The 10,419-nt window shown below is 46.4% G+C and overlaps 2 protein-coding genes across 2 annotated transcripts; one reads left to right on the top strand and one right to left on the bottom strand.

Annotated features, from left to right (window-relative positions):
* Positions 1-1,044: 1,044 nt before the first annotated feature.
* LOC123105171 (uncharacterized) lies at positions 1,045-4,631 on the top strand. Its single transcript, XM_044527179.1, has 2 exons — positions 1,045-2,609; positions 4,189-4,631. Exons 1-2 carry the CDS (start codon positions 1,190-1,192, stop codon positions 4,200-4,202), a joined length of 1,434 nt encoding a protein of 477 aa, XP_044383114.1. The 5' UTR covers positions 1,045-1,189; the 3' UTR covers positions 4,203-4,631.
* A 2,479-nt stretch (positions 4,632-7,110) lies between these two features.
* Positions 7,111-9,360, bottom strand: LOC123105170 (cytochrome c oxidase subunit 6a, mitochondrial). The gene is made up of 4 exons (XM_044527178.1): positions 9,147-9,360; positions 8,923-9,029; positions 8,801-8,843; positions 7,111-7,350 (listed from the first exon to the last, which is right to left on the bottom strand). Exons 1-4 carry the CDS (start codon positions 9,250-9,252, stop codon positions 7,313-7,315), a joined length of 294 nt encoding a protein of 97 aa, XP_044383113.1. The 5' UTR covers positions 9,253-9,360; the 3' UTR covers positions 7,111-7,312.
* Positions 9,361-10,419: the final 1,059 nt, after the last annotated feature.

Here is a 10,419-nt window from a genome sequence, read left to right as displayed (position 1 = left end):
TGGGAGAATTTAAAGTGTGGCATCACTTCATACTTTCCCGCAAGCATACACCCCTTGGTCATTCATGATTATTCTTCTGTAGACTGAGTCTGCGTTTTGTCTCCTGCTGATCATTGAGATTCTACAAGATACCCCCTGGCAACAAAAAAAAGTTCTCCTGGGATGCTTAGAGCATCTTCAAAGCGGACCTCAAATCGCCCGTAAACGTTCGAATCATGATGTCCGGATGCAATTTGCCATTCAACATCGCCCGACATCGGTCCACGGACCATGTCCGTTTCCTGCAAACCAAAAGCAAACTAGGGCACTTTGCGGGAGTCCAAACCGTCGCCATGTAGGACTATGGCACCCCCGGCCCACTCAAAGTGCACAACTAGAACATTTGTGCTAGTTGAATGCAAGTTTGAATTATTTTATTTGACAACTTATTTGGATTGTAATATTTAAATTAGAACTACCGTTGCATTTGAATATTTTCAACCTTCGCTGATTTGATATGCCACTATTTTGAGCCCACAGATATTTTTGAAAAAGAGACAAAAATTTTAGGAAACAACGTTGGATGACCTGCTCCCACATCACTGCTCGTGAACTGATCTGGATCAGTCTACAGATAAATACTGTAACCGTTTTGAGGGTCAACAATGAAGATCCGCGTCAACAGCGCAGACTCCCCTGGGCGGCTAGGCCCTTCGATGACCCGGTCCTACCAAAGTCGGTATGGCAAAAGCATCATGCCATTGCTTGGTGCTACATTTCGTTTAGTAGTATTTTTAACGCCGGCTCATTCAGTCTAGAGGAAACCAAAACGTAGAAATAAGAAGTATACAAGAATTTGATAGGATGGCACTTGTCATTTTAAGGATTTGTCTTGACTTGATCTTACGCAAAAAAGAGAGCTTTGAGTGGATGTGATGTATGGTTTTCTTCAAAAACACAGAAAATGAATAGTATTTTTAAGAAATTCCTGCTTTCTGGGTGTTGTGGGTCTTTGGCCCAGCAAGACAACGGCGCAGCTAGTCTTCAGGTGGGGCCTCCAGAGAAGAACTTGGTAGCAGTGTCATCCCCTTGGAACGGAAAAGAAAACCCTAACCCCTACCCACCCCCTTGGCGGCGCCCGATTGAACTGCCGCCGTGAAAGCTCGCCGGAGTCGTCTATGACCGACTCCCAATAAAAACCACCACCAGAATGAAAACCTACCACGGGGTTTCCCCAGGCGGCCGCCGCCGCAGCGGTTCTCAAATCGGCGCGAGCGAGGAGGCCGCCGAAATGGCCGGCGCTAGCCGCAGTCGCCGCCGCTCCCAGATCGCGGTGACCCGCCCCGGTCGCCGTAGCCGCTCCCATATCGGGGCGAGCGAGGAGGACGAGGGGCTGGTCCGCCCCGGTCGCCGCCGCCGCTCCCAAGTCGGGGCGAGCGAGGATCGCCGCCGCCGCCGCCGCCGCACCTCTCCGGAGGCGCCTGTCCCTCTGCCGGGTGACGGCGATACGCCGCGGAACGGCGGCCGCTGTCCTCCGGCCCCGTGCGAGTCGCTGCCGTTGGATATGCTTTGGGAGATCCTTCTCCTTCTGCCACCACAGCCGTCGTCCCGCCTGCTCGCATCCTTGGTCTCCAGGCGCTGGCGAGGCCTCGCCACCGACCCCAACTTCGTCCGCCAGTTCCAAGCCCGCCGCAGGAGCTGGAAGCCGCCCCTACTCGGCTTCTTCGAGCGCCGACGGAAGATCGTGTTCAACCAGGACATCCTGTACCCTCCCGACCGTGTCCCTGCTGAGCGCATCCACATCCCGTTCGGCATGGCCTCCCGCGGCTTTGAAGTTTTGGGGTGCCGTGGCGGTCGCGTGCTCGCCTTACACCGGGTGTTCAGACAGCTTATTGTGTTCGCTCCCATCACCGGCGAGCAGCGGTACTTCGCTGTTCCTGCCGAATTCGGGCAACCGTCCATCCTCTACGGGGCGGTGCTCTGTGCTGCTGGCGAGCAGGACCATGTGCACGGCCACTGTCATTGCAGCCCTTTCAAGGTTGTCTTGGTGTCTCACAAAAGAGATCATCAACCACAGGCTTGTGTTTTTTCCTCGGAGACTGACACATGGAGCAATATCATATCAACAAAGTATCCATGCGAGCTCCATGGTGATAGCGTTCCCGCGACCCTTATTGGCGATGCACTCTATTGGCTGCTTTCGTGCAATGCCATATTTTGGTTTGATTTGGATATGCAGAGCCTAGCTGTCATCATGGGGCCTCCTGGTATGAATGAATCTGGCAACTATAGGATCATCAAGCCAGAGGACGGCGCTGATGGCCTAGCCATAGCCATATTCCTCTTCCCGAACCTTCAGATCTGGCAGAGGGTGGTTAATTCTCAGGGTATTGCCACATGGTTTTTGCGGAAGACTGTTGAAATGCATAGCACTCTTGGGATCCCTCATCAGATTAGGAGAAAGGTGTGGCAAGACAAAGTGCTGGGGTATGATGAAGATAACGATGTGATCATCCTCTATGTGGATGACAGTGCCTACATGCTTGAACTTAAGCAAATGCAATCCAGGAAACTTAACGGAACCCGTTCTATGAAACAATGTCATCCTTTCACGAGTTTCTATCCGCCAGGTAATTCCTCATCCTTAGTATTTATATCATAGAGTAACCCAATCTAGTTATGTTCTGTACATGATTGCTTGAATACAGATATTGTGATTCTGAATTTTTCACCTATAACTTGTATTGAGTAAGCAACTGTCGCTGATAAAACTTATCTAACACCTAATTTGATGTCAAATGAATAAGTCAGTTGGCAAGTGTGAAACCTCAAAGCTGGTTATACTTTTATCTGTTAATATCTGTTCTGATCTTGTTATTTATCGTAATTCCATAAAAAAAAACTTCTGTTGAATCCATACTTTGTGAAATAACTGTGATTTTGTCATTTGTTCATGACCCCTTCTGCTGGTGCGTGTTACATTTGTAGCACATAGGAATAAATTGAATTTCTTGTCTCGGGATCCTTATTATTTAAGACAGAATACTTGACATCTGCTGGTGCCCTTGGTTGGCCGTCTATACCGGCGCTTCTTCGATTCGGACACACTCCTGGAGCTGCGTCTCCTTCCAGCTCCTTGGGCTCGCTGGCGACCCTGCTGTCCGGTCCTGTTGGCCTGGATCTGTGCTCCCCAGCAGATCCTGGCTCGTCTGGGTCTCCAGCCACCGTCACATCCCTCGCCGCTTCTCATTCCGCCCAGCCACCCAACCTCGCCCACCTCCATGCCCCGTCCGTCCTTCCGCCTGCTCCTGAGCTCGCACGTCTAGCGGCGCCCGCTGCCTCCTTTGGCCGGGGGGGGGGGGGGGGGGGGGGCGTGGCTCCCCTTCCTGCGGTCGCGGTTCCGGCCTATGCCCGACTTCCTCTTCTCTGATTTGTGCTCTGACGGCTTGGGATTGCATCCCTGCATCCTATGCTGGCAGCGGCGACCCGCGGGTGCCGTCCCCTTCTTGGAGGCACTGCCATGGCCTTCATCTGTGGCCCTCTTCTAGCATCAGGGGAAACCCTTGGTCCGGTTATTTGGATCGGACGGCGACGCCATCTCGGTGTCGTTCTCCTTCGTTAAGGCGCTGTCTTGTTTGCTCGCGGCGTCCTCGGTTCTGGATTTGGAGATGTTGGTCATCTAGTTGTTGGTTTGGGTTGCTTCCAAGGGCGGTGAGTTTAGCTGTGCTTTCTCTGTTTGGGCCGAGCATTCCTTGCATCTCTGCTCTGGGCACCATGTTCACGCCTCTTGCGTCCGTGCTCTAACTTCTATCAATGGAATGATATGCAAGCTTTGCGTATTCGCGAAAATAAAAGAATACCTGACATCAATTTTCTGCTAGACTTTATTGTTTTGGCATAGTGTTGTTTGCTTGACATGACAAGGGATGATCTTACATGAAAAAAGTTATAGGACATGTTTTTCTTCTTGGTAGCTAAATTCTCCATCCGAAGGTAGCTAAATATGCTACTTTTATGAATATTCTTTGCATTTTACAACATATGTGGCTTTTCAAAATCTATTGCTGGTACTGTAAAGAGTGAGTTATAACACATATATAATAAAAATGAGTTATATGAGATATTTCTAATTGTCTCATTGTGGCCTTTTGTTCTCCATTTGTCTCTTCATCATAACTGTTGCTAATTGTCTGACTTTTATGCTTCTAGACATAGCCATCTAAGAAGCACTGATATGGAACATGGAGAGTTGGAGACGCAGATATGGATGCAGAGTCGTAGGATATAGCATTTTCCAGGAACAGCCATGCGGGGATGCAGCGAGTATATAAATGAAAAAGTACAGCATGTGATGTAATGAGGGACAATAGTATGCATTTGTAAGATGTAAGATCAAAGTAGTGCCCACTTGTTGTCTGCGGGCCTTTGTTTACCTGTTTGTATGTATTTGTAAGATGTAAGATCAAAGTAGTGCCCATTTGTTGTCTGCGGGCCTTCGTTTACCTGTTTGTATGTGGCTGAGCTTAATGCAGCTGATGCTGCATGTAAGTAAATATTTCAGGAAAAGAAAACACAATGAAGTATGGACATAATTATATCTGTAAGATGTGGGATCAGGTCTTGATTCTACCATGTGGTGGGCAGCTAAAGCAGATCTAGATGTGTCATAAGTATTGCACATTCAAGTCCCGTGCCAGCATCTTGAAGGAGAAATCAGATAAATGCAGAAGCAAGAAGAGTGACGCTATAAGAAAGTTGTCGGCAGTTGCTTGATGATGGTGATGATGCTTATTTTGTGGGGGGCAATTCTGTGAGGTTGCGTTCCATATGCCGGCAGTTGGTAGGGTTAGCGTGTTGGGCGTGTTTTCATGTTTGCTCTTGTGGTTTTGTGGGCTCATGATTTGGGAGTAGTCCGCTTGCTTCATGGGGTTGTGGCTTGGTTGCATTCCGTCGTCAAGTTGTAACGGGGTTGTGGCTTGGTTGCATTCCGTCGTCAAGTTGTAACGGTTTTTGTCTGGTTTTCTGCAATTAACTGGGCAACTCTCTTATTAATTAATGAATGAGGCAAAACTTTTGCCTTCTTTTCAAGAAAAAAAGTCCTGTGCCATTGATCTTACATGGAGATTCGTTGAGTGTTTTCTTTTTTGTTTCCTTTTTCTTTTTGTGCTAATTAAGTCATTTAGATGTGCAATAACTAGGACGTATCTAGATGTGTTTTAAACAAACCCAAATTATATTTGTAAAATGTGAGATCATTTGTATATGACTGAACTCAATGCAGCTGAAAGCCTGAAACGTGGGATGGTGTGACTGGAAAGACAGAGTCAAGATCAATATGTTCTGGGGTTCGAGTTGGATTTCGTCGAGTGTGGCGAGTACGAGGGTCCTCGCCGCGGCATGGACGAGCGCTCCGCCGGGTGGTCTCTCGGACTGTGTCGAGAACGCTGCCTCCCATCGTTTTTTCTCACGCCAAATCGTTCTCGGGAGCATGCTGATAATGTGTTTAGAATTGAAAGTGATTGAAAGAATGAACCAGATTCTTTATTGATGATGATGATGAACTATTTATACATGCCCAAAGGGCACGGACGCCTTTACGAAGAGTCACAATTGAATCAATGCGACTGTTGCCCAATGACGGTTTAGACAAATTAGAGATTATTCCCTAATTATTCTAATTAGTTACTCCCTCCGTCCCATAATATAAAAACGTTTTTCAAGCTATGTTAACTTGAAAAACATTCTTATATTATGAGACAGAGGGAGTAATTCCTAACACTGGCCGCTCCGTTTGGGTTGCCGATTCTGAAGCCTGTCGCGGTTCTTCTGTACGTACAGGCGTACAAGACGAGGTCCCCCGATTTTCTGCTGCTCTCGTCTGGCCTATGAATCCTATGTGGACACAACATTAGATGAGAAGGTTTCTTCAACATTGTTCATCGCACCGGGGCAGCAAACAAACCGGCTTGACAACTCATGGCATGTCGCCCACCAAGATGCTGCAGAGACGACGTTCTTGCAGACTACATTGCTTTCTTTCTCTTCTATCCTACCAAGGTACTGTATTAGATTAGCTAGTCACAATGGGTAAGAACATAGTCTAGTAACTTACACACTTTCCTAGACTATGTTACTATCTCCACAGTGGATAGGAACATCTATGAGGATGTTTGGATACTCTCTAGTCATGTGACTAGTAGTAGTCAGACTAAAAATTTTTAGTCAGGCCCTGTTTAGAAGGTGACTACTACTAGTCAGCATTAAATGTCTCAGTATTAAATTCTTCTCTCTCCCTTCCATTTATCTCTCTTCTCTCCCTTGTGCCCGCAACAGGATGGGCCCGCCAATTAATTAGAGGAGAGACTTTAGTCACTTTTAGTTGGGGATGGGGTGACTAGGGACTACACTAGTTTTAGTCACCCATTAGTCTGGGGTGTTTGGAGGTTTACTGACTAAAAGTGACTACTACTAGTCTCTAGTCACTAGTGATCCAAACACCCTCTATGTAGTGTCATGCAACAATGTATTTATTAGGTTATATACTCATTGTTTCTTGAAGTGTATGATGTTCCGGTAACTTAGCTAGTTACCACAAGCACCTCTCTCTTCATTAAATATGTGACACATAAGCAAAGTTGTATTGGAGTGTGTGATGTTACTCCTAAGTTCCTCCCCATTGTGACCATCCTTATGTATTGCCCCAGAGCCATGTTTACTTCACGAGATACAATAGATTCTCTTTAACTACCTTTGAGCATTTGGTTAGCTAGCAGCAATACTTTACAAGAACCAAAAGCTGGTTGCAAATTCAATAATTCACTAGTACTCCCACCGTAGTAGTGATCTAAATGATCTTATAGCAAACATCACGGTATTTGATTTGCAGCAATAGTTTATAATAACCAAAGCAAGTTTTGTGTGGTCTTAAAACTGCTTTAATGGCCGTCTTATCTCGTGTCACCTTACTCGCTACATAAGCAACCATAATCCACTTCTAAAACAACGGAAACAAAATTTAAAAAAAATATCGCAAGCATTAGGAGGTGAATATGTATGTATCGGGACAGAATTTCATCCAGATAGCTGAGCTATCACTGGAGTATTATAATGACCGGTGTGTGAGACTGGGCAAGACAAGTCAATCGGCTCACATATATCATTGATGTGAAAACAGGGTAGACACAATTCAGCCAATTCCGGATTGTCAACACAAGAGTTTGTCTTTCTTATTTCTTGCCACAAATAGATCGCAATGAAAATAAAAAAACCACTGGAACAACCAGAGAATTTTACTGAAGCATTCACCGACTTCTTATGATGCACTATTCAGTACTCAATGGTCGTGCTTGACCTCAAACAGGCCATTGGGTCCTGCAACGTGGAATTTTAAGACATGTGAGAATAAGAAATATGCAAAACATAATCGATAGCATAAACTGGTACTAAGTGCAAGTGTGCAATCAATACGATAACCCCCTGCTTAACATTTAGCAGGCACAAAAGTATAACAGTCATGCAAACTATTTATAGCCTAACTTCTTTATGTTGTAAAAGACCTGATTAAATTAACCTAGTAACAGTCTTTGTTTTGATGGGAAAAAAGTCCAACCAATATACTTGAGTAGTTGAGTGAATAGATCACACAAACACAGTAAGTAGTTGAGCACACAGAAATGGCACTAATAAGCAACACACTCAGCTCAACAACAAAAAAAAGCAACACACTGGATTAGGTTAATTGTTTACAAGACTGAAGAAATACATCCCACAAAACAAGAGGCTGTAGCAGAAGTTTGTAACTTTGTACAGTTCAATGAACATCTAAAGCATGATGCAAGTATAATCTGTATTCATCAAGCTCTATCACAGAGTACAGTAAATTTGTGGTCAGACAGTCGGAGCATGTACAAAGCACGTGTTGAAATGATTTGCATCAAAAGGTGCAAGGAGAGTTTTCCAGTTAATATTCTAAGAACTTGTCTATCTAAGAAGAGCTTTGCACTTTGTTTCTAAAGAAGTTCTATGGTCCAACATGGAACTCTGCATTGACCATATGCCTTTCTTAAACTTCATACCCAAATGCTAAAAAGTGTAAGCATGAAAATCCATTAAATAGGTTAAGGTGAGAAAGAGACTCGCAAACATTCAGGGAACCCAGCTAAGCGAAAATCCTTTCGTACGGAAGTCATTCATGAAGTCACAAATAAACTGCTTGATGTGGCATAGAGCAGAAATTAAGGTAATGATTCTTTTTTTCGGGGAATTAAGGTAATGATTCAATGGGTCAGTAAAATTTATACTGCTCTTTGAGGACTTCCAGGATAGAAAAACGACATCACTTGGATAGATCACAATAATGACCTAAACACCACCGCACCCCCAAAAAACACTTATTACAGTATACACTGAAACAATTCTTCTAAATTGGTACAACAGGATAACTGCTCATAGCTAATTTCAAATTAGCTATATGCGAATCATTAACATTATCCCTCCCGCAAAAAAGAATAATCATTAACATTATTCAGTACTTCGGTGAGCTATGCACAGCTGAGTCCAACTGATAAATGATACACACCATCTACCTAGAAGGAAATGTGAAACCTATCACACGAAATGCCGCCATACATTAGAACAATCAGCTTACAAATATTACCCATTTTAAGCCAAAGCACACGGCATCCAATCAAACAAGGTCACTTTTCATAAAAATCACATCGCAGACAGTCAAATCAAGGAGGAAACTACAAAAGTACGAGTTGAAATGGGCACAGGAAGAAAGGGGGGGGGGGGGGGGGGGGGGGGGGTAGAAAACCCATACCCCAGGGGAACTCCTTGTTGCGGATGTGCAGGTATGGGTAGGCCTGCAACACGAGAAAACAAATCAGACTCAGGCCACGGCCACCACAGAAGCCGAAATACACGAGAGGCAAGAGATCTGACCGGCGGCTCGTCGAAGTGGGGGTGACCCTTGGAGAGGTTCCAGGCCGCCAGGAGGGTGCAGGTGACGGCCCCCATGATGGTGATCTTCTCCCACTTGGCCGTCTCATCTGCGAGGCATCACCATCAATCAAACGAGAAAAACCCGCAAATCCGCGTCAAACGGCCGATCGAATCGGGGCGCACGGACAAAAGAGAGGGAGGTAGGGTTCGCGAGGTGTACGGACAGGCGTCGTCGTGGGCGGAGGAGGACATGCGGCGTCCGCCCGTGGCCGGGGCCCTGGCGCGCGCCGCCAGCGAGCGGAGGCCGGATCTCGCCGCCAGGGAAGCCATGGGTGGGTGGTGGTGCCGCTGCTTTCGGGGAACGGGGGTCGATTTGGCTGGCTCGCTCGCGTTCGGTGTCTGACCTGACCTGGTTCGTGCGCGTGCTGTTTTTATTCCGCTAGTTTTTGGTGGGCCGCTGCTGTGTTTCGGGCTTACGAATGGGCCGCGTAGCCCGTTCACCACCGAAAAGAGAAGACGACTCGTTCCTCCTCCTTTTTTCTCAAAAAAAAAAGAGAACTCGTTCCTCCTGCTCCTCCTCTCTCTCCAGTTTTCCTCTGCCTCAGGCGACAGCGGCGGGCGGCGGCGTGCTTCTCTCCGACCACTTGGAGGAGACGACCCCGAGGTGAAGTGGAGCGGCTGCGCGAGCTCAGGTGACTTGCAGTGACCTCAACGACTCGTCGCCGACGTCCCTCTCCCCCCTCTCCTCCTCTCAGCGGTTAGTGTGCAGTAGTTCGTACTAGTTCTTGATTTTTCTTCATCATCAGTACTGAGATCTGGTCGTCCAATATTGCTAGGCCGCGTGATCTGAGCGGAGCAGGGCGGGGGCAAGGAGGAGGAGGGAGTGACGGGAAGAGGGGGTTAGTGCTCTTGAACTTCTGTTTTCTTTCCCCGTGGCATTGATCCTGGTTCGATTGCTTGGAATGCTGCGATGATTTGTCGTCAGGAACCAAGGATTTTCTTGGTTTGTCTGGCTGACTGGCTCCTGCTTGGCTTAGTTAGTTATGATTTCTCTGCCCTCTGTGTGGTGTATACTGACTTAAGTTGTGATGCAATCACCATGTACCTTGTTTCCCAAGTATTCTATGGGGAAGAGAAGTAATTTTTTTTTTGAGCCAGCTGATAAATCTGTGATTTTTTGTTTCGATGTTGGTCTAACATTCATTGCTCTGGACAACACACTCTGCATTGAAATTTGTACTTGGAATGTTCTCTTATGTTCTGGAGCTGCCATGTAGTTATGACAATTCGAAACAATGCTTTAACAGAAAATATTGTTTGTTGCAGGAACTCAAGGCACAGTCCTATCCATCCTGCCATGACACTTGAAGAAGACCTGCCATGATCTGAAACTCTCTCCAAGATCTTCCTTAGGACCAAGAACAGGTAAAAATATGATGTTGAAACATGACGAATTTAAGGCGTTCCTCGATTTCGCTCTTGCTGGTTCTTGACAAA

The sequence above is a fragment of the Triticum aestivum genome, chromosome 5A (assembly GCF_018294505.1).
Source record: "Triticum aestivum cultivar Chinese Spring chromosome 5A, IWGSC CS RefSeq v2.1, whole genome shotgun sequence".
Taxonomy (NCBI): Eukaryota; Viridiplantae; Streptophyta; class Magnoliopsida; order Poales; family Poaceae; genus Triticum; species Triticum aestivum.
This window is presented reverse-complemented; position numbering and strand designations above follow the sequence as displayed.

What these genes read in the sequence shown, in the direction of transcription:
- LOC123105171 (XM_044527179.1), top strand. Translation starts at nt 1,190, where the DNA reads ATGAAAACCTACCACGGGGTTTCCCCAGGCGGCCGCCGCCGCAGCGGT.
- LOC123105170 (XM_044527178.1), bottom strand. Translation starts at nt 9,252, where the DNA reads ATGGCTTCCCTGGCGGCGAGATCCGGCCTCCGCTCGCTGGCGGCGCGC. An exon ending in CCCACTTCGACGAGCCGCCG is followed by an intron (nt 8,844 to 8,922) that starts GTCAGATCTCTT and finishes CTCGTGTTGCAG; the next exon opens with GCCTACCCATACCTGCACAT. An exon ending in CAACAAGGAGTTCCCCTGGG is followed by an intron (nt 7,351 to 8,800) that starts GTATGGGTTTTC and finishes TCCACGTTGCAG; the next exon opens with GACCCAATGGCCTGTTTGAG.